This window comes from Eleutherodactylus coqui, chromosome 13, assembly GCF_035609145.1.
Source record: "Eleutherodactylus coqui strain aEleCoq1 chromosome 13, aEleCoq1.hap1, whole genome shotgun sequence".
Classification (NCBI taxonomy): domain Eukaryota; kingdom Metazoa; phylum Chordata; class Amphibia; order Anura; family Eleutherodactylidae; genus Eleutherodactylus; species Eleutherodactylus coqui.
In genome coordinates this window covers 114,553,873-114,578,286 of record NC_089849.1, presented here as the reverse complement: position 1 = coordinate 114,578,286, position 24,414 = coordinate 114,553,873, and the positions used below count along the sequence as shown (strand labels likewise).

General features: G+C 45.6%; 1 protein-coding gene across 3 annotated transcripts in view; it reads left to right on the top strand.

Moving 5' to 3' along the window:
- SLC39A11 (solute carrier family 39 member 11) overlaps nucleotides 1-24,414 on the top strand; it is a 430,238-nt gene that overhangs the window by 52,254 nt on the left and 353,570 nt on the right. For all 3 annotated transcript variants that reach the window (XM_066587684.1, XM_066587683.1, XM_066587682.1), the window contains one exon: nucleotides 19,078-19,227. In XM_066587684.1, the coding sequence (XP_066443781.1) occupies nucleotides 19,078-19,227 (150 nt within the window). The remainder of the gene's footprint in view (nucleotides 1-19,077; nucleotides 19,228-24,414) is intronic.

Below are 24,414 nucleotides of genomic sequence, written 5' to 3'. Positions count from 1 at the left end.
GGGCTGCGGATCGGATGGCTTTCATTGACTTCAATGGCGGCCGTCCGTGCAGAATCCACACTAAAGTGGAGCACGCTGAGATTTCTCCTCCACAAGTCGATTTCCGCTCCTGCAGAGGAAATCTCGTTTTGCCATAGCTAACTATGGGAGGTATTTGCAGTGGAATCCGGAGGCGGACGACCCTCTCCGGATTCTGCATTTCAAATCCGTCCGCCCACATTCACCCTTATCCAAGTCATGAATGCAGCAACATCAAATATGTATTTTTCTTACTTTTTTTTTCTCCCCAAAAATAAGTGTGCAAAAAAAGGGAAAAAAAGTTTTAGAAAATAAGTTTAAAAAAAGGGTGAAAAGAAAAGTATCTGTGCTCCTGTAGGGGACCTGAGCACACAATCCTATGCTTCTGTAGCTTTTACAGGCGTGACCGTTATGCCACCGGTTACCATCGCCACCCATCTGCCCTCTACTGTTTCACTGTCAAGTGCAGACGGGCCACGGATTCCGCAGGAAAAGCAGAAGTTCAGAATAAAAAATCTGCACTGCGCATTTCCGACGTCAAACTGTGCGGATCACCCTCATTACAGAGAAGCTGGAAGAAGGCAGGTCCGCGAGGTGGCCGGCGAAGAAGACGACAGGTCCTCGGGGTCACACGTCGCGGTCAGGGCTGGAATCAGTGTGGGATTCTGCAGTCGGAGTCTGGATCTGCCGTGTGCAGGAGGCCTCCAATCAGTGCATTTATTTAAATCACATTAAATACTGTAAGTAAAAAACAATCAAAATGAAAGCAATAAAAATGAGCAAAAGTGGTTTATATACCCCAAAATGTTACCGACAAAAGCTACAGTACACCACACAGCAAATGAGGCCCCTATGGCTGTGCTGACGGGAAAGTAAAAAAGTTACGGCCTCTGAAAGGGCACTTGAAAACCTTCGCCTCATCCTTAAGGGCTCCCACACACTAATGCAGATGTTAATGGGACTCTCTAATGTTAAAAATGCATCACAAATTGGCGCTTTGCGATTTTTGTGTGATGCGGTTTTAACATTAGAAAGTCTCAATGACAATCATGTAAAAATAAATAAACGCAGCCGTTTGTATCTTGTGTGGCCTAAAAGTGTTTTACAATCACATGGATCTCTCGCAGTGCGCCGGCACTACAAATCACCTGTATGTGAAACCCATACTTTCCAATGTGTTCTTTCATATCAGTGATGTTTTGTAGGTTGCTACATTGCAAGAATACAAAACCGCGCCATGCTCTATACAGCCGCAATCTGCAATGTCTTGTAGCCCATGTTCCCTTATGGAGCCTTTCTTTGTGTTGCAAGTGTAAAAGCCCCAAAATAAGCCCTAGCTGCCTAAAAAAACAAAAAAAGAAACACATCACCTAAGAGGCGCTGTCCAGCTCCGGCACACTTCTTCTGTAGCTCCCCAGCACTTGATTGAAGTTCTCTGGCATAACTTCCTGGTCAGGTTTTTGAAAACCCCGCCTCCAGGAAGCTCTGCTTCTGATTGGCTGAGTGCCAGCCCTCGATGAATCAATCACAGGTAATGTATTTCTTTTTTTTCTTTTTTTTTTAGGCAGCTAGGACTTATTTTTGGGGGAGATCTTATATTTTAAGGCTCCCCCCTCCCCCTGCCGAAAATCTTTGCACGTGTTGATACAAAGTTGCGGGACTTTGTAGCGGCACAAAATCGCTATATCGCCATGAGAAAGCAGTTATACCGCACAAAACACAGATGCGATATTGTGTCGCATGTGGAAGCGGCCATAAAAACCAAGCGGTTGTTGTCCCATTGTAAGAGCCATAACTTGTTAACATAGTCGTATGAGGGCTTAGTTTTTTGGGGACAAGTTGTATTGTTTTTTGGCACCACTGTGGGATACATATATTGTATTGTATAAAGGTCACTTTACACGGGGCGACTGTCAGGCAAACAATGACTGACACTCGTCCCTGTGTCTCTGCGATCCCGTACTGCTGCACGGGAGCTAGCAGTGCTGTCTCTTACGGAGCGGCCAGCAGGGGGGCGGGGCAGTGCAGGAGATTTCTCTCCTCTTGTTCCCCCGCTCGCTTCCATTGACATAACACAGCGGCCATTCACTACTGAACGGCTGCTATTTTTATGAGTATTCCTTAGAGGAGTATTCCTATTAATAACCTGCTGATCATGCGGGTCTGAAAGCTGGGACCCCCACTAATCCAGAGTTTGTAGCCCCCAGCACATCCCACATCAGTGGGATCGCCGAGTGAGGCCGGGCTCACCCCAGAGTATGGTAGACTGCGGCGTATAAAATGCAGTGTTTTCCCGGGATGTGGAATGGCGTATAGTTGTGTTTTTTGCTTGAGCGTGCCGGTGAATCTCACGGACGCTGCCATTCACCGGCTTCAGGGCTTCTTCATTTTTTTTTACTTTGCTTCTATTGTCTTTTAGCAACGTTGCGTAAAAACGTCGCACTTAATGTAATTGCGTGCGTACAGCATTTTCGTATGGACCCATAGAGAACAATAGGGTTCCATGGCGCGTAATGCGCGGTAAAATAGAACGCGCTGCTTTCTTTTTTACCCGTTCATTATACTCAATGAATATTTACAAATGTGTTTGTGTTTGCAAATTCAATGTATTTGAATTGCCACAATTTACCGTATATTACACATGCGTAATACGCAATTCACCTACGATTGTGTGACCCGGCCCCAGGCTGATGGAGGAGAGATCATTTCCTCCATCAGCGTGACCCAGCCGGCTGCGGCAGCATTTACCCCTGGCTGCTCCACATCCACATGTCTGCGGCAGAGCAAGGTGTTGTATAATGGCCGTATAATCTGCTTTTCCTGCTGATGGGGGGGTGGGGGGGGGTGGCGGGGAGCGCGCACTATGGGGCATTTATTTACTAGCTGTCAGTCAAGCATAATAAGAAATCCAATCTCCTCTGTTATGGAGAATGTGCCTTTCTGTAGACCTGTCTGCACCGATTATTTGTTGTGTGGTGTCATTATTCTAGTACTAGGGCGATCCTGACCTTCCTCCACTATCCTAGTAATGAGCAGTGCCCACCCACATAACACCCCCCATTTGTTTAAAATGACACCCCTCACAGACCAGTTCACTGCCATGGTTGCCCTGGGCATACACCCCTAAAATGGGAATTGCTGTTGATGAGTCCCTGATTTTAAAGGGAGGCTTGGCTTCTAGTGCCTGCCAAGTTAGGCTGAACCCACATAAGCGTATTCTGGTAGCGTGCTGCCCATAGCCATGTACTATCTTGGCACGTAGGCATGTGTTATGCACCAAGATGGAACATGCTGCGATTTACCTTGCGTGGATTTCACCCAAGTCATGTGAGCGGTAAACATGGCCGCCTATGGCAGATTGGTACAGCATATTACACGCCAAGACCCTCGCTCAGAATATGCTGTAGTGATATGCTTGTGTGAGCATGGCCTAAGAGAGCAGGTATTAGCAGTGTGAGAGTACATCAGGTCAGGAACGCTATCTTTTCTCCTTAGGGAGAGCACCTAGAAGGTGAGTGAGGAGACTTATAAGGCCATTCTTGCTCCTCTGGGTAATATGCAAATAAGGGAGATGGGACAATACCTCTGCAGCGCCACCTATTGGAAGGCAGCATTCCTGCAAGTCAATGTTAGACTCTTTATACAAGCCTTGTAACAATGATTGGGAATTGAAAGCCATGCCAGAATCCATACACAGACAGCTGTTTTGGGGTTTTTTGCCCCTCATCAGTGTGCAGTAGGTTTATGGCTTGGCTAGTGAGAGGCCTGTGATAGGGGTCAGGAATGCTAGAGTACATCAGGGTACACCCGCAGGTTTAGGATATGTGAAGGGAAGGACAACAGGATTGATGGCCCCCTCCTGCAAGTTATGGGAACAGTTGTGTGCAATCTGGTGCGGCCGCTGCTGAGCCAGGGCTGCCACCTCTGCCTAGGTAACTTTTATACTGGCTTTCCCCTATTTTCATGGGATTGACCTGTTGGATCACTGAAGCCGTACAGCACCATGCAGGACTAGAGGATGTGGTACAAGAATCTGCCTGTGCACAGGGGGCACTATATAGGGCACGCATGCTTTGTTGGTGTGCAGGCCCATTGTGGACATTTTTTTTCATTTCAAGAGGTGGTGATCAAGGCCCTAATATTTGGCGACCAGGAAGAGGGGCCCCGGTACTTCTGGAAGCGCGGCCACACACATTATAGCAGGGCAATATTTTTCCAGCAAACTAAAAAGAAGGGAAGGATCCAAAGAATGTGCAGTGCATGTTCCAAAAAGAGGATAAGAAAGGGCACCGCTTATCAGTGTGACAAACCGCTTATCAGTGTGACAAACCGCTTATCAGTGTGACAAACCACTTATCAGTGTGACACCTGCCCCCAAAAAGCAGGATCTTGTATGACTGTATTCTGTATTAAAATTTGCAACACATCCCTTGAAATACGTAAAGCGTCTGCAGGCTTCCTGAATGCTATTGTAAATACTTTTAGGGGTGCAGCTTTTCATAAAGGAGGGCAATGAATGGGGGTTTCTAATACTTGGGCCCTTCAAAGCCACTTCAGAACTGACTCGGTTCCTTAAAAAAAAAAAATCTTTGTCATCTTTTAGAAAATGTGAAAAAATACTGCTAATTTAATAATCCAAATAGCGTCCTAACAATACAAAAGAACGTTTAAAAACCGTCCCATGTAGCTATATAGTGCGTGTTATTAACCGTGTGTGTCTGGCATCAGTCACTGTATTGGGGGGGGGGGGGAAGGTTGTGATTTCTATTGTAACGTCCGGTATGATCTGTCATGAAGAAGCCGTCTCAGGATCCCGTCGACATGTAACAGCATTTAGGACCTATTACATCATAAAGTAGCAGATGTTAGATCTGAGCAATGAGACTAGGTTGTGTCCCTAAGGGGTTAACAAGCCACCTTATTGGCAGGAGGTGATGAATGGACTGTGATAATCATCTAACCTTCAGCTGTCTGCGGCTCCTTCCAAGACAGATGCGTTGCCCATGCTATTGATTCTGTCAAGCCTTGAGTGCAGTTGATGACGGCACGTGGGGTTCTTCTCCTTCAGAACCCCAATCGCTTCCCATACCTCACCTGTAGGGGAACCCCTTGAGAACTTCCCATATTTGCTCCACCTGTATGTCGCGCACCTTCCCCATCCCTAATGTAACATGAACAATACTCGCTGCTGCTATATAACCACTGCCATACGTAATGTCTGAGCAAGGTGGGTAAACGCCTATGTGACCCGGGCACATGCGCCGCGCTGAAGAGAGAAGATCCGGCCAGCACGGAGGAGATCCGCGCTGGATCCGGAGAGGTAAGAAATTGTCTTTTTTACGTCCATGACCGCGAGCACGCACGGATTCTTTTGCGGGATTCAGCCGTGGACTCCGTGGGTGCAAGTGGTCATGAAGCCTAAGGGCTCATGTCCACGGGGAAAATAGGATTTAGGATCCGCAGCGGATTTCCTGCATGCGGATCCGCACCCCATAGGGATGCATTGACCACCCGCGGGTAGATAAATACCCGCGGATCGTCAATAAAAGTGATTTAAAAAAAAATGGAGCATGAAAAAATCTGGACCATGCTCCATTTTCATGCGGGTCTCCCGCGGGGACGGCTCCCGCGGGCTTCTATTGAAGCCTATGGAAGCCGTCCGGATCCGCGGGAGACCTAAAATAGGAATTTAAAGCATTTACTCACCCGCAGCGGACCGGGAAGCTCTTCTCTTCCTCACGGCCGCATCTCCCTTGCTTCGGCTCGGCGGATGTGCCCGGCGCATGCGCGCGGCACGTCGACGACGTGCCGGCGACGTGCCGCCGGCGTCAGGAATTCATCCGCCGGCCGAAAATGCAGATCCGGCCGTGAGGAAGAGCAGAGCTTCGTCGCCCGCGCCGGATAGGTAAATTCTTTTAAATTGCTATTTTCGGCGCTCATGTCCGCGGGGCAGGAGGGACCCGCTGCAGATTCTACATGGAGAATCTGCAGCGGATCTGATTTTCCCCGTGGACATGAGGCCTAAGGCCGCCTGCACACGGCAGAGACAGATTCCACAGCGGATTCCGTCTCTGACCCCACATACCTGTCTCTTCTATAGTTGTGGATGACCGCGGACGCTCGCCATCAGTCATGCACAGTACTTTTTTTAAAAAAATGCTTGTTTCTCCCACACCGTCGCTAGGCGATGACGTGGCTGCCCGCGGCCTATCCGCAATGTCAACTGCAGATGGGCTGCTGGTTGGGCGGCTCCATCGGCACCAAAATAGAGCATGTTGCAATTTCTTTTTTCCCTGTGCTTGCGGAAATCGCAATTCCTTTCTGCAAGTGTGAAGGAAAAGGCGAGTTTACCTAGCATACTACAAGTGGTATTTGCTGCAAATCCCGCGTGAGGACGCCGACTGTGGATTCCGCAGCAAAAATCCGTTCGTATGGTATACAAAACACCGGTCTGAGTTCATTTTTCCCATAGTGTTTTTAGGTAAAAATGAGACGTTTTCCCTGGAGATATTTTATCAACTTGTTCTTTACTGTGGTTTATGACTCCTAACGGTCGGCTTTCTTACACCGAGTCGTCTATGAAATTGATTGTAATCACCTCTGCTGCGCACTATTTCATTCCTCGTGTTCATTATGTGTGATTAATAATGTTAATCTAACATTAAACTGATAGCCCTCATCCCTTCTCCCGGCCCTGCACAATCCTTCTATACCCATGCATTAGACTGTTCCCTGGAGAGTTCTGCACTTGTGGAATGAGGTGCATGCTGACCTCTCTAGTGATTTCCGTTTGGCTGAGGCACATCTGCCGTCACAATACCGATGTCTCACAAAGCGATATGAGGCTCTAATTATACTACTCGGCGATTATGTCTATTTGGCAGCTCCAAGTCTCCAAAAATAGCTTTTATATATTAAAAAAGCAAAAACGCAACAAAAAGATAGTTCTGTAAGGTGTGTGCAATTTTTTGCAATGGCAAAGTTTTTTGCTGCCTGCTTCTCCAAGTTTACCTCCAAACCCCCCCTCAATCTGTATATTGAATGCTTCTCTGCTGTTAACGGGCAGCAATTGATATGCGATACAGTAAAATATTAGCGTGTCTATTACAGCTGCAATTTCCATACCTCCCGCTAACCAGAGTTCAAAGTAGAACCCAGCATTGATGTAAGTTTGATGAAGTTGGACTACATGGGATCCAGGAGTTACCTGTGTAGTATGCTGCTGCAGGAACCGTGACCTCCAACTGTGTTATAGGAGCTCGGTCCTGTCATCTAGGTTATTGACTGATTCCAATAACTAGCTGTAGAATAGTGAGTGCAGCTCTGGGGTATAATACAGGCTGTAACTCGGGATCAGTACAAGAGAAGTAAGGCTACCTTCACATCTGCGTTGGAGCTCCGATCGGAAGTTCCTTTGCAGAACCGGCACAAAATACCGGAAGAAAAAGGGCCGCATGCAGAACTATTTTTTCCAGAAAAATGCCATGCTGATGAACAGAAACCAACCGTACCCCATTATAGTCAATAAAGTCCATTCAGCACTCTTTGGTTCGGTGTTAAGATGGACCCATTTGGCCAGAGGAGAGTCCCCTTTCCTGCTCCCTAAACGGAGCAGGAAAATGAAGCCCTCAAATGCAGATGTTAAGACTCTATTTACATTGACAGGTGATCACTAAAAAAGTCACTCAAATGACAGTTTTAAGCAATCATCTTTGCATAGTCTATAGTAGCTAAGTAGCTATTTAAGAGCTATGCAGGCGGAGCAGGACACCGCTGCTATGTCTTGGCAAACAATACAGCTGTTTTGCATAAGCAAACAGCTGTATTGTTCTCCGCAATAACGGCTGGCGTCCTGCTGTCAACTACCAGTGAGACACGAGCTGAAAGAATCTTATCAGCGCTGCCGACTGTGATAACAGCCTGCACCGCTGATGAGAGTTCATCTCTCAATTCAAAAAAACTAGAATGGAGCGAGGAGTGACTCGTTCACGAAAACTGCACGATGTCCGTGCAGTTAAGCCCAACCATTCTCGCTCAAAAGACAGCTTTGAGCAAATTTTGAGCGAGAATCATTGGGTCTAAATGGGCTACTAAGCAGCCAAGTCAATGTAATCTATATAATAAGTTGAGTAACTTTGTAAACTAAAATGGTGTTCAAAAGTAGGCATGGGGGGCACGGGTGACTGTTTTTTTTTTTCTTTACAAACTGAAAGTGTTTCTTGCAAACTTCCCCATGTGATAGTTGAACCTCAGTGCATGTTCCTGTCTGAAACTCATTAGTGCTGTTAGAATTACTGCATGCAATAAATTCGAATATTTGTTGCAATTACCATATATACTCTAGTATAAGTCGACCCGAATATAAGCTAAGGCACCTAAGTTTACCACAAAAAACTGGGAAAACTTATGACTCGAGTATAAGCCTAGCGTGGCCTTATACAGGAGGACAAAGGGACTCCCCGCGGGTAGTAAAGAATCCCCTCCCACAGCTGTGGCAGAGGATCGTAAAGCTCTCCCATTGTTTTCAATAGGCCAGGGCTGCTGTGATTCGCTGAATTTATTGAATGGCCGAGCGCTGCCTGTGATTGGCTGAGCACTGTGACCAATCACAGGCAGCGCTCAGCTGTCATTCAATGATTGGCTGAGTGCTGCCTTTGATTGGCTGAGCTCTCAGCCAATCAGATGCAGCCTTTCAGCAGGCAGGGATTTTAAATGCCCGCCTGCTGAAAGAACTTCATTACAATGCCGGGATGACAAGTGGCTAGGCACCCCGAGCCCCTGGCAGGGCAGGCAGGTGAGTACATATATTTTTTAAATTTTTACTACAGCTAGGGATGATTTTTAGGGAAGGGCTTCTATTTAAAGCCCTTCCCCGAAAATCACTGCAAGGGTTGCTGGCAGAACATTGCTTTCAATGGGGCCACCAGGCAGCAGCCACAGCCCCATTGAAAGCAATGGTGCACAGGACCCTCACTCGAGTATAAGTCGAGGGGGGCTTTTTCAGCATAAAAAATGTGCTGAAAAAGTCGGCTTATACTTGAGTATATACGGTATGTATCTGCTTACAAATCTGTCTGCTTATCCTATTGTGATATTCTAGAGCTCCCGAGTAGTGAAATGATCCTATAAACTCTTTATCCTGGTGGTTTTTCCCTTATTTGGGATCAGGACATTCCACATTTTTATGCAATGTACATTATGAACACAATCCTCCTAGGAAGATACAGAAGCGTTACTCTATAAACATAGTAACATAGTAACATAGTATGTAAGGCCGAATGAAGACATTGTCCATCTAGTCCAGCCTGTCTATCCTACTGTGTTGATCCAGAGGAAGGCAAAAAACCCCAAGGCCAGAAGCCAATTAGCCCTTTTGGGGGAAAAATTCCTTCCCGACTCCCTAATGGCAATCAGACTGTTCCCTGGATCAACCCCTAATAGTTCCTACCTGCCTATATACCAGGATTGACACTTAACCTAATATTTATATCCTGTAATATACTTCTTCTCCAGAAAGACATCAAGTCCCCTTTTAAACTCCTCTATCGATTTTGCCATCACCACTTCCTCCGGTAGAGAGTTCCACAGTCTAACTGCTCTTACAGTAAAGAACCCCTTTCTGTGTTGGTGATGAAACCTACTTTCCTCTAATCGTAGCGGATGTCCTCTTGTTACCTTTGTGGTCCTGGGTGTAAACAGATCACGGGAGAGATCCATGTGTTGTCCCCTCATGTACTTATACATGGTTATTTGGTCGCCTCTTAACCTTCTTTTTTCTAGAGTAAATAGTCCCAATTTGGATAGCCTCTCTGGGTATTCCAGTCCCGTCATTCCATGTATTAGTTTAGTTGCCCTTCTTTGAACCCCCTCAAGCACTGTGACATCTTTCCTGAGCACCGGTGACCAGAATTGTACGCAGTATTCCATGTGAGGCCTGACAAGTGCCTTATATAGTGGAAGGATAATGTTCTCATCCTTCGCCCCTGTACCTCTTTTAATGCACCCCAAGACTTTATTAGCTTTTGCAGCAGCTGACTGGCATTGGTTACTCCAGTTTAGTCTATTATCCACTAATACCCCTAGATCCTTTTCCATATCACTTTTCCCTAGCAGTACCCCATTTAGTGTATATTGGTGACATCCGTTCCTCCTGCCCATGTGCATAGTCTTACATTTTTCAACATTGAACTTCATTTGCCATTTTTCTGCCCAAGCCCCCAGCTTATCCAGGTCCGTTTGTAGCCGCACATTGTCTTCCGTTGCATTAATTATATTGTATAATTTTGTGTCATCTGCAAATATTGATATTTTGCTGTGCAGCCCCTCTATCAGGTCATTGATAAATATGTTGAACAGAGTGTACATCTATTTTCCTCAGTGTTTTACAACCAGTGACCATTGTTTGGGAACAGAACACTTGTTGTTTGAAAGATTCTCAAGACGTCAGTAAGAGACACATGACAGGAGCAGCTGACCATCCCAACCGCGGCGGTAGAGGATGATCCTAGTGATAAGGAAAAACTACACGGAGACTGGTCCTTCCTTCAGTCTACAGAAGTCATACAAAGTGGACCGTTCTTTCCAAAACTACTTATGAAAAAGTCCCACTTACATTAGAAATGTTATTAGTTGGAGTACTGCGACCCCCACCGTTCTTGTAAGGGAAAGGTCCTATGTACAACATTCTTTATGAGGAGATGGATGAAAAGGTTATAGTCTATGAGGGATACGGAAACCACCTCACATGGAATACTGCGTACAGTTCTGGTCACCGGTGCTCAGAAGGATGTAGCAATGCTTCACGGAGTTCAAAGAAGGGCAACTAAACTAATAAATGGAATGAGAGGACTGGAATACCCAGAGAGGCATCAAAATTAGGATTGTTTACCCTGAAAAAAAGACGGCCAAGGGGCGATCAAATAACTATGTATAAATACATGAAGGGACAATACAAGGATCTCTCCCAGGATCTGTTTATACCCAGGACTGCGAAGGTAACAACAGGGCATCCACTACGTTTAGAGGAAAGCAAGTTTCATCACCAACACAGAAGCGGGTTCTTTACTGTAAGAGCAGTGAGACTATGGAACTCTGCCTGAGGATGTGGTGATGGCAAAATCTAGAAAGGAGTTTAAGAGGGGACTAGATGCCTTTCTAGAGCACTATATTACAGAATATAGACATTAGGTGACCAGTGGGTTGTTTATCGCAAGTGTTGATCCAGGGATTACTCTGGCTGCCATTATTGAGTCAGGAAGGAATTTTTTTTCCTCCAAATGAGCTAAATTGGCTCTTTTTTTTTTTTTTTGCCTTCCTCTGGGCCAACAAGGTGGGGGGTACAAACGGGTTGAACTAGATGGACATTGTCTTCATTCAGCCTAACATACTATGTTACTATCCAGTGGACTATAATGGAGCATGTGCGACTCCTGCTTCTTTCGGCCGCCTGCAGATGGGCGGAAATTCCACGGCGGGATTTCCCGCGCAATTTCCGCCCTTGGAAGCTGCCATAGGATTGTGTTAGCAAACGCAATCCTAGGCAGACGGCTGCGGTTTGTCCGCGCGAAATCTCCGCAGCATGAAACGTCACTCACTGGCCGCCGGCTCCGGTCTGCGCATGCGCCTGCGTCGGCAGCCGGCACATGAAAGATCCGGAGCTGCGGGGCGCGGGTGAGTACATGCTGCTCTCTGCAGGTGCTGGGGTCGGGTCCCGCGGTGAGAATTCTCGCTGCCGGATCCGACCCGGCCATCTGCAGGCGGCCTTCATCTCCTCCTTTGCTAGAGGGGCCCCCATTCTTGTAATCACTTGGCTCCTAAAACTGGGACTTGACTGTAGATCTCTTATAAAGCCGTGTGTATTGATCTGACACAGTATTCCTGGTGTTTACATCATTGCTTCATACACTGTATTGTTACTGATATTATATGTCTACTGAGCAGATGGCACGCTGAGCTATGAAATAAGTGTCTGCATGGCAACCATACGTTTTGGAACATGCCGGGCTTATTGGTTTCTCTTCATTTAAATTTGCAACATTAAAATATAAACCTGAGGTTCAGATTGTAAAATTTGTTATCATTGAAAACATAGGGTTACTTAAGTTGAAATCTAAGAGGTTTTGCTTCTTGTAGATGGATGGAAGAGGATTGCTAGAGCTTGCTCACTGCCTGCGGCATGCATGCTGCTGAAACAGGCACTCTGCAGCCTCTCCTGTTACTCTTCTTCTAACAGTTTGGAATGATTTATAGAACTACTAGCTGATATACCCGGCTTCGCCCGAATTAATTTGGTTTACCTGTTGTTCGCATTGGAAATTTTATGGAGTCATGGTTACTTCAGAGGAACCGAGGAATAAAATATGTATAGACATGGAGGAGTGTTAGATTCTTCTCAGACTGCATGTAAAACCAGAGGGCATCTACCTTTTAAAAAAGGAGGTGTGACATTCAGATACATTACAACATATTGCGTGCTGATAGGTGATTCTCATGGGGAGCGTTCATGAGGTAATCAAAAAGGGAGGGGAATTAGCAGACCTGCTCAGTAGAATTTTGCCACATGACAAAGTTAAGGCCCTTTTACACGCTACAATTATAGCTTAAACAACCACATGGCTTAATGAACTGACGACATTTTTGAATAAAATTATTCATACAGATAATGGCTTTTAATCATCAGCATTTCCTCCACGAGTTGTTTGCTCAGCTGGGCGTCTGTTTATGTGATGGTTTTTTACTGACCAGCAGGTGTCCATTGTCTCCTCCAGGGAGCGTACATAATGAGTAAACAGTGTACTCATTATGTATGCAAGGCAAACAAAACCCACTGTTTGACTGCTCAAAATTCACTCCATTTGTTTGGTATTTTGAGCGATCAAACAATGGTTTTATGAATTGGCTTGCTCAACCAGTGCTTGAAGAACCAATCACAGCCATCACTTTGTGGAGGCGGGATGTGTGAATTATGACTGCGGTTTGCTCTTGATTGGCTGAGCTTCGGCGCTCAATGTATCGCTAGAACTATTTACAGCCATCACTTCGTGGAAACGAGATATAGGAATCCTGTAACCAGGAAGTGATTTTGTGCGGGCAGCCGAGGACTGCGAGAATGGCGCAGAGGCTCTGGAAAGCAGCGGGAGGGACCTGGACTGAGCTTGCTGGGTAATGTGTTCCTATTTTTTTTTTTTTTTAAGTAATGTAACTAGGTCTTATTTTCAGGGTAAGGCTTATATTTCAAGCCTCCCCGAAAATGCTGAAAAATCAGGCCAGGGCTTATTTTCTGCAAAACACAGTAGCTGAATATATGCAAATATCCATACAAAATACAGTTTTCAGAGCTGCCTCTTACAAAGGCTGCTCTTACACCTGCATTAGGGCTTGGAGCAGAGACCCTGAACTGACCCTAACGCAGCCAAACCTCTTCATAAGCAGGAGCGCTGTCACCAGAAGAGAAATCTGCAGCAAAGTCACCAGAGCTAAAGGAAATGGTATTAATGCAATTAGTCCTGTCTACTACCATTGTTATAAGGAAAAGAAAGGTGCCCGCGGGAAAGTTGTGCCACTTTGCTGTGAAGTCTGAGAGCTGAATAGCCGTTCATCTATCGGTGTGCGTGACGCATATACATCACGACGTTGGCTATACATCACGGCGCACTAGGATTCCATTCCCCAGACCGCTGATACATTCTGAAGAATTGTCTGGCGGTCCACTACTTGCCTTAGGGGTCACAAGCTGCAAGAGCCCGTGATTCACGACGCGAGGGGCGCTACTAGTGAAGCCTGGCACTCAGCGCTGCCTTATTAATAAATCACTTCTCCAAGTGAAAAATGTACTGAATCCATAATAGTAAAGCGCTGATTAATGTGGCTTTCCGTTGGTTCGGCGCTATATACAAGCGGTATTGCTGGAGCATTACGAGGAGCGGTGTGGGCTAATGAATGATTTTTCTATGCTGTAAATCCTGGCGCTCGGCTGTGATGAATATTTCTCCCAGCAAGAGATGTACATGTACTGTGGAAACCTGCCGCTACATAAATATCGGCTAGTAAAAACAAAAAAAAGCCCTGCTCTCTGAATGCTCTGCATATTACGGAGAACAGCAGCGGGGGGCTGTTTTATGGCTTACAAAGCCTTTCTTTCAGCCTCCTACTAAAATAATGTGTTCCCCACCGCCACCCCCTTATAGTAATCACAAATGGCAAACTGTGGTCTTAAAGTGGAACCAAATCATATGAGGTGTCTATACGTGTGATAAATCAACTTTTAAGGACCTTTTCCATGAAGTGTAAAGAATGAAAAAAAGAAAAACAAATCGACAGTACAACAGAAGTTTTTGAGGAGTCATTAAAAGCTCTGCTCAGCTCTGTCTTAAAGGGTTCTGCCAAGATCTAAAATTATCCCCATCCACAGGATAAGGGATCACTTCATGATCAATGAGGGGTGACCACTGGGACTTTACTAGTCTCAAGAATGGGGGATCCCAAAGGTCCCTACATGAATGAAGTGGAGGTTGCACATGTGTACTGTCACTCCATTCATTTAAGTGGGAGCGCTAGAGATTACAGTGCTTGCATTTGCCATGAATGCGAAGAAAGGTGCCCCATCATTGTTGTGTTCTCAATGATCTTAAAAGTACACTGTCAAAAACAATAGCTCCTATAGAAGTTGCCGTAATGGAAAGCAACTGCCTCTAGCTTGGATACAAGATGTGATACGGGTGGGCATGGAGGCTCTAGGACTCTGTTGTACCACCTCTAGCTTGGATACAAGATGTGATACGGGTGGGCATGGAGGCTCTAGTACCCTGTTGTACTGCCTGTAGCTTGGATACAAGATGTGATACGGGTGGGCATGGAGGCTCTAGTACCCGGTTCTACCACCTCTAGCTTGGATACAGGATGTGATACGGGTGGGCATGGAAGCTCTAGTACCCTGTTGTGCCGCCTCTAGCTTGGATACAAGATGTGATACAGGTGGGCATGGAGGCTCTAGTACCCTGTTGTGCTGGGTCTAATGGTTAAATAACCATATTTATTCATTAAATCACTTATGCGATGCGTTTCGGCGCACTTTGGCGCATTTCTCAAGCATAAAAATAACCTTCATAGTGTACATTTATATAAGTACAACTTAATGAAGATCTTACAATCACAGTGCCCGTCCCAGATGTCTTATAAGATGTGATACGGGTGGGCATGGAGACTCTAATACTCTGTTTGGCCGCCTCTAGCTTGGATACAAGATGTGATATGGGCGGGCATGGAGGCTCTAGCACCCTGTTGTACCGCCTCTAGTTTGGGTACAAGATGTGATACAGGCGGGCATGGAGGCATAGAGGTACCGTTTTGTATCCTGCAGCATTTTGCTCCATATTTGCTGTAACTGAGCTTCTAGATCGTGCAAACTCATAGACTGTTGAAGTTGGCGTCCCAGATGGTCCCATACATGTTCTATTAGCAATAAATATGACTGGGCAGCCATGCAAGTGTGACAATGTTGTGGGGGCTCCTGTAACCCCTATGTGTGTGCGGCCAAGCATTATCCTGCTGGAAAATGCCACTTGTGGCCTATAGCTTGTTGACAAAGAGGGGCGCTGAGGGTGGCATCGGTCTCCCCAACCTGGAGGACTTCTACAAAGCCTCGCAACTAGGCTATTGGATAACTTTGGTTCACTCCTCTAAAGATAAACTTCCCCGGGTACTTGCAGAAGGAGGGGGAGGAAATTCCCTGATTGATGATTTGTGGCTACCCGTAAGAAGTCACTTCAGAAACCAAGACTTCTCAGAGGACCATGTGAGGTGTGGGACGAACTTAGACCCAACCTTGCTCCGGACCCCTCACCAGCCCTCCCATTGCGATCAATCTGTAGATTAGTCATCCATCTGACTCCTGCTCTGCATCGATATGGAAGAGACTTGGACCTATGACAATATGAAACCTTCAGTCCCTAGCTCACCTCTCCCCAGAAACTATAATCCAGACGCTGGACCCCCCTGGAAATCTCTCCTTCCTACATAAGGCACAAATTAAAAATACTCTCATGGAGTTCCTCAAAATACACAAATCTACCAGACCTGCTTCGCCTTTCGAACAGGTCCTGCTTGAAAACAAACCTATTCTGAGAAAAATTTCCTTTCTCCGCAAAAGCTTCATTACCCCTACCACCACATACAAACCGGCATTTCTTTCCTCTTGGGAGAAAGAGCTGGACATTGCACTTTCTCCAACTGACTCTAACTTGATCCTAAGAACCTCCTTTGGCCTGTCGCCCTGCGTTTTAGCACAAGAATCCCACTACAAATTATTAGCCAGATGGTACCGGACACCACAATTGGCTCCACAAAATATCTGCTGGAGATGCAAGGGCGACACAGGCTCTTATGCGCATATCTGGTGGTCGTGCCCGATTCTGGCCCCCTTCTGAAGGGAAGTGGAAAAAATACTACAATTAATATCTCCTACCTTCACTCTCACTCCAGAGATATTCTTCTTATGGAAGCCTTCCAAATCCTTCCACCCTCTGAAGAATAAACTATTAGCCTCCCTAATAGACTCAGCTAAAGCCCTAATTCCCCTTCTCTGGCAACAGACCATGCCTCCTACCATAAAGCAATGGAAGGAAAGAGTTGATCTCCTCTATAACTTAGAGGAGTTCCATAGCTGGTCTAAAAATACCTATGACAAGTTCCTGCAGATTTGGTTCCCATGGAAAACCGTAAGTGCCTCTGACGTGTGGATTAAGTGAGCGGTGGTCTTCCTCCCCCTCTCCCCATACCTATCTTTCAATTTCTTTAAGGCTTATTTTCATGATCTGTATTGCTTTTAGTTTGTCATGTACTATTGCGCATTCCATAGTTCTCAGGTCTCCTTGTATCATGACTTATAAATACTAGAAACTTATAAGCCCTAGATTCTATGCAAACCTGGTTGATAACTAGGTGACTTTGTGACCTGCTCCCAAGAGTATGTGATTGTGCCTAGATTTGACAGATCTTATGCATGCACTCTTGTTGTGGGAATGTAAATAATTTTGTATCGTAAAAACCTTGAATAAAAATTTGATTTATAAAAGGAAAATGCCTCTTGGAAGCCGCCATGAGAGGAACACATGTGGCTGCAGGATGTCCTGAACATATCACTCAGCTGTCATTGTCGCTTGTACCACTAATGGGGATGACCAACTGTAGTATGTGATTACTCACCAGACCATCACACTAACAGGAGGCAGTGTGCCACTCCACAGCAAAGGCATGATTGAGGCGCTCACCTCTAGGTCTCCAGGCACAAACATGGTGTCTTCAGCGTCCAAACTAAACTTTGAGCAAATTTTAAACATCATGTACACAAGTACTTGGATAGAAATGGAATAATTACCCAGAGCCAGCGTGGGTTTGTAACAAACAAGTCATGCCAGACGAATCTAATTTCCTTCTATGATAGAATCACTGACTGGGTTGATCAGGGATATGCGGTGGATATAGTATATCTTGACTTTAAAAGTATCTCATACCATACTTTTTGAAAAAAATGACCAAATATGGGATTGACAATAAACTGTTAGGTGGATTCACAACTGGCTGAGTGATTGTACTCAGAGTGGTTATAAATGGCTGAACATCCAAGTGGAAGAATGTATCAGGTGTTCAACATTTTTATAAATAATCTAGAGGAGAGAATTGATGGGAAACTGATCAAATTTGCTGACGACACAAAGTTAGGAGGGATAGTTAACACTAGGGAAGAGAGGGAGAGGATTCAAAAAGATCTAGAAAAGCTTGCACAGTGGGCAGCGACTAACAGAATGGCATTTAACAAGTAGAAATGCAAAGTCCTACAACCGGGGAAGAAAAATGAAGGAAGCACATACAGAATGGGAGGAATTGGGCTAAGCAGCATATGTGAAAAAGACTTGGGTATACTAATAGATCATAGTCTGAACATGAGTCAACAATGTGATGCAGCAGCCAAAAAGGCAAACACAATTCTGGGATGTATTAAGAGAAGCACAGAGTCTAGATCAAGTGAGGTCATTATCCCCCTCTACTCTTCCTTACTCAGACCTCATCTGGAATACTGTGTCCAGTTCTGGGCACCCCACTTTAAAAAAGACATAGACAAACTGGAGCAAGTTCATAGAAGAGTTACCAAGATGGTGAGCGTTCTGCAAATCATGCCATATGAGGAACAGTTAAAGGATCTGGGAATGTTTAGCAGAAGAGAAGGCTGAGCGGAGACTTAATAGCGGTCTACAAATATCTGAAGGGCTGTCACAGTGCAGAGGGATCAGCCCTATTCTCATCTGCACAAGGAAAGACTAGAAGCAATGGGATGAAACTGAAAGGGAGGAGACACAGATGAGATATTAGACAGTGAGGGGGATCAATGAGTGGAACAGGTTGCCACGGGAGGTGGCGAGTTCTTCAATGCAAGTGTTCAGAGGCTGGACAAATATCTGTCTGGAATGATTTAGTGAATTCTGCACTGAGCAGGGGGTTGGAGCAGATGACCCTGGAGGTCACTTCCAACTCCACCATTCTATGATTAAACCTGGATTCGTTGCTGAAAACAACCTGGTTCCACTCCATGGCATCCAGTTATGTCATTCACAATACCACTGCAAATGGAGGCGACGTTAAGTGGGTGTGAAAGGCCATAGATGTAATGGGGGCCATGAGACCAAATGTTCTTCAGCCAAGCACCTGGAAATGGTTCCGACAGACAGTGGGGTGTAACAATGGCGCCCCCTGTCTTTTGATGGCGGACAATGAAACAGTTGGTACAGCTCATGCTTGTTGGATGACCAGATGATCCTCTCTGCTGGTGGTCTGTTTGGGGGGGTGTAACTGCATGCCTGGTTTTGCAGCAAAACTCCTCCTCCTTGGGGCTAATTTTTTAATTAATTTTGAAATTAATTAACTAGTTCAGACAAGGAGGGCTGACAGATTCTCTTTACGATGTGAGCTCAAAGGGCGCAGCAAGCTGCTTTTATTGACAGAATATAATCACAGACCTATTACAACTGCATAAATGACAGCCGTTATCAATTCTCTGCTTCACAGGTTATGCTGGCGGCTTCCTACTGGTCTCTCCTGGCCCCCGCTATAGAGATGTCCAGCCAATATGGAAGGTGGGCCTTCCTCCCTGCTGCTGTTGGCTTTTCTTTCGGCGCCGGCTTTGTATATTTTGCGGATAAGCTACTGCCGGCTTTGGTAAGTACAGCTAATCTTCTGCAGAAACAAGGTCTTTATACACCTTCTTTTTTTTCCCAACATGGCGAGAGGAGTCTTGTTTGTGGTACCATTCATGTGTTCTTGTAGCCCGACTACTTGTCACTAATGATGCCTTATTGGCACGATGTAGAACAGAGCAGTCAGGATGATATTCCCTTTTTATCACTAAACACTTGGGCTTTCCCAACACCCCTTTAGTGCTAGTAAGAACAAAGCTATTCTGCAAACCACGGCCATCAGTTTGGAGTATAAATGGCAATTCCATAATTTAATTAAACCAATCCTGTTCGATACAGGAGCTGTCCAATGGTAATTTTAATTAGCATTTTAAAGAGAACCTGTCTCCACTATATCACTCCTAAAACGGATTTCACTGCTCAGCAGGGGATGAAAAATCAAGTCACTTCTCATACCCTCTCATTTTCTAATGAGTCCATACACCTCTGCAATTCGGTTCCAAAGCTACCAGCGTTGTATGTAAATAGGCCGAGAAAAGTCATCTGGCTGAGAAGAGTCACACTGATTCATGAGCTGTCCAGCCAACGACAGGCCCTTTCTCTTGAAAGACAGGATTTTTTGTGCAATGAGGTCTGCAACAAGTTGTCTATCAAGAGAAGGGTTCTGTGGGGATGGCTGGACAGCTCATGAATCGGTGTGACTCTTTTCGGCCAGATGACTCTTCTCTGCTGATTTGCATGTAGTACAAGATCACTTTGGAACCTAATGTGTATGTACATGGGCTCATTAGGTTAAAAAAAGACCAATATAAGTGGCAGATTTTTTTATCCTCTGCTAGCCAGTGAAGTTAGGCCAGTCTTAAAGCCCATTTACACCAGCCGATGATTGCTAAGAAATTGCTAATCAGCGATCGTTTTAGCGATAATCGGTGCGTGTAAATGTGCGCCCATCGTGTGCTTTTCGGGCACTGCTAGCTGCTCGTTAAATTCAGTCCAACCTAAAAATTGTCCTTCACTTGTATCAGCAGTTCTCTGCGGGAGTGCTGATAGCATTGTTTCCCCCTGGAGAACCAAGGATCTGAGCGCAGATAAAAGCCCTCAGGCTATTAACTTCATTCAGGGAAGGCTTCATTTGCGCATCTAATTGGTATTTAAGTAGCTGAGTAGCTACTTAATACTTTACGCAAAATGATCTCTTAAAGCTGTCACTCAAACTATCGTTTAAGTGATCGGCCCATGTAAATCAGCCTTAACACGACCAGATTTGAATTGCATATCCTGCAATCGCCGTCTGTGCAGATGATGCACGGTAATACACGGACATTGAAAGGTATTAACCCTTTCCAATCCAATTTGTATTCTGGTTTTCCTAGGGGGCTTACTCTTTTTCTGCTGTTACACAATGGCGCTGTATGCTGGCTAAAGCCAGTACTGCATGAAGTGACACATTGAATAGGTTCCAACAGCAGAGAGGCTGGCAGCATACAGTAAGAGAACCCCGACGGCCGTCTTCCAACATCGGAGCTGTGCAGCCTTAAATCATAATGTCTTTAGACGTCAGACAGTGGATTGGAAAGGGTTAACAATCGCTGGTTCGCTCGGATGTACGGTATGAATCACGGATGCTACAAGCGAAAGGGATATTGCAGCATGCTCTACTTTAGCGAGGATTCCGTGCGTACAGACTCCATTGATCTCTACGGATGTGTGCGATCCGCAGTGCATACGCAATTAATAGATAGAGGAAAACTGAATATTATAGTGTGGGCAGTCGATCGGATGTCATTCCCCGCTTCGATCACTCGCAGGTCTTGAGCTGCGGATATCCGCAGACTGAATCCGACCTGTTCGCGTGAGCCCAGCCTTCGCTTTAGGAGTAAGATGGCGGTGACAGGTTTCCTGCGCATTATACAGTTGCTATAGTTCGTGAAATTAGTGCTGGCTTGCATTGTGCTAGCCAGTGGGTCCTGCAGAGAGGTCTGCGGGGCTCAGGTCGTCCGAATTACTGGCACCCTGATGGACTCTATTAACATTAATGAAGTCTGCCGGTGACTGTTTGGATCCGCCACATCACGGATCCTTCGAAGCATTGGGGCTTCTGTTACAAGTGACATGAGCGCCAACTAAGCCTAATACAGGTTTTAACCATTTATTGCACAAGCGTCGCTCCGGGTTAGAAGGAAGCCTATGATCCTACACCTTGTATTGTCTCACGTAATGCGGTGCGTTACTGCAGTACGTGATTGCATTTGCGATCTGTCAGCCGTGAAGCCATTACTGTTTATTACTATCTCTATTATTAGCGTTGACAACATCACATTTAGTTGGTTGTAAAGAATGCTTTGTTTAAAGGGATGACAGGTTATTTTTACAATCCTTCCCGCTGTGTATTATTAAAGCCTCTACTAAATTGTTTCTTGTCTGGCATGGAGCCGCAGCACTCAAGATAACTCGCTGGCAGCCATCTTAACCAGCCAAGCGGAAATAAAGAAGTGCGCGGTCTTAATGTTGGGCGGGTGCTTGAGGAAGAAGGGCCGGGACCACGGTGCAATAATGTTCCATTCATTTAGCAATAGAGGAATTAATCACCCTTACATCATATGGAAAGGTCAGACTGCAGACTGTCTCGCAGACCATTAGCATGTCTTTCCAGGTGTCGAGGGCCGGTAATTATGGCCTGCGACCTTAACACTGCCGACGGGTGTGAGAAACTGTTCAAGGGTTGCAAGAGGTGTTGCTATGTAACCGGGGAAGGAACATAGCAGGTTGCTTAGCGGAGAATGGCTGGTGCTAACTCTGGTTGACAAGTCGGAAAACTTTGGAGAATCCATTTAACACTACACTTTCTTGCAAGCAGCGTGTCTTCAGATGTATTTAGCGGAGTCTGTGTCTTATACGGGTACAGACAAGCGTCTGTATGCATAAATTTGCCACGTTGGGAACTCTCTATAAGGCCAGGATCACAAGGGCGGATTTAAATTGTGGATTCCATGATCGGCGGACGACATACGGTAATACGCGGGCATTGAAAGGCATGAACTTTCGCCGGTTCGCTCAGACGTACGGGGAGGTATTGCGGATACCGTGAGTGGAAGAAAAATTGCTGCATGCTTTATTTTTGCGCAAATTCTGCGTGGACAGTCTCCATTAAAGTCAATGGATGCGAGTGTTCCGCCCATATGCAATTAATATTGATAGAGACATTGAGCTTGATGAAGACCTATATAGGTCGAAACGTCGGCAGCTATTTTATTGTGGAGGAATAAAGAGTAACTTTTTGATACATCTTCAACCTAAAGATGGTTCTTAGAGCACCTGAGGACAATTTTTGCCTTCATTTGCTGCTGTGTATCTACTTTTCTCTGGAAACGCTCACTGCTTCGTAGGAAAATAGATAGAAAAGCAGGAATGCCAGCTGGAGAGGAGTGAGGGGTCTTACTTCTGCGCGGGCAAAAATGCTGTGCATTGCGTACATTCATCGAAAAGACGATTGCATCCGCAATTACTTTTTGCGATGTATCGCAGGAATTTGACTGAGATCTGCGCAAGATTTATGCGCAGAGAATGAAACCCATTGATTTAAAAAAAATAAACGCAGCATATTTTCCTGCACATTTGCGCACCACAGGTCCCCGTAGTAAGCAGTGCGGCGCGCGCAGATGTGCACACAATAGGCAAGTCAATGCGTGATACGCTGCGAAATTTCACTGGAAAAGAACACCTCTGGTACTCATTTGACTAATTTGAATCCACCTCTTTGTTTGCCGCATAAAAATGAACATGCCCTGCGGATGGAAAAGTACAGTAAAACACGCCGGTGCGCAAAAAAGCATTGTTCTGCAAGAAGCGCTATGCCTTGGTGCGTGCAGATTCACATACGCCCGTGTGAAGGCCTAAAGTGGGCAATTTTTTTAGTGTTGTTTTTCGCCTTTTAACAAGTTTTTCTCGGTTCTCCATCCACTAGGATTAATCGGGGAAATCTATTTACTACGTTTGAGATTCGCTGTTAGCTAGTTTAAGACAAATGTTCTCTCTTATTATATTCTACAGCAGTGAATCATTAACTGGATGGGTGAAAAATGTGCTCCCCTCCGCCAGACAGGGATTTTTCTTTAATGAACATTAATTGAACAGATTTTTATTTATTTTAAAGGGGTTGTCTGAGTAAATTGTTTGTTTTTTTTTAAATCCGTGCTTCGCATGTCAAAACCTAATAGTACTCGCCTCTTCCTGATGCTCGCACTCCAACGCCCTGACTTTGTTTACAGGCTGCAGCAGCGTGTGTATGAGACATTACAGGCTGCTGCAACCAGTCGCAGACCTCCGCATTTAAGGGTTGAAGTCTGTGATTGCGTGCATTACCCTATAATGTTCCATTCACAGCCTCGGCGTAGAGAATGGAGATGGAGCCCTGGACATGGGGGAAGCCAGTAGAAGTGAACATAGGACCTTTTATTATGTTTGACTATGGGGAGCACAAACTAAAGAATTCAAGTCCGACAAACCCTTTAAATCACTAATATATGGTCCTCAAAGGGGTTCTATCATTAGAAAAAAAAAAAAACCATACTTACCTATTCCTCCCCTGTCTTCTAACCTCACCTTCTCACTGATCTTCTCCAGTCTCCTGCGGTCCCTGGGTCACCTCACCTCCAGCCGGCCAATTCTTCCGGTGACAGTGTCCATTCTCCTTCCTGCAGGTCAGTGTACCCGGTCACTAGTGATAAAGCGTTCATAGACTAGCAGGGAGTGCAATAGATTGGCACTAGTGACGTAACCTACACTGACCTGCCGGATGAAGAATAGATGCATCCTAACAAGAAGAGGATCCGGCCAGCTTGCAGTGAGGTGATCCGGGGACTGAAGAAGAGGCAGTAAGAAGAATGGCTGAGGAGGAATAGGTAAGTATTGATTTTCTTTTTCTAATGACAAAACCCCTTTAACCCCTTAGTGACCACCACATTGCCTTTTTACGTCCTGCTTTAGTGGGCTTTAATCCCCAGGGAAGTAAAAACATGCTTCCTCTGGGGATTAAAGCCACATGGGCTGTGGACGTGACAGCTCCATGCTGTCAGTTAGCAGAGGTAACCGACAACCTGCAGCTGTCATGGGGGGCCGCGGGAACCCTGCCCCGGTCATGTGATCGGAATTTATTCAGTTGTGCCCTGAAATCCAATGTGTGTTCCCTCCATTATAGGCCAAGCCATGA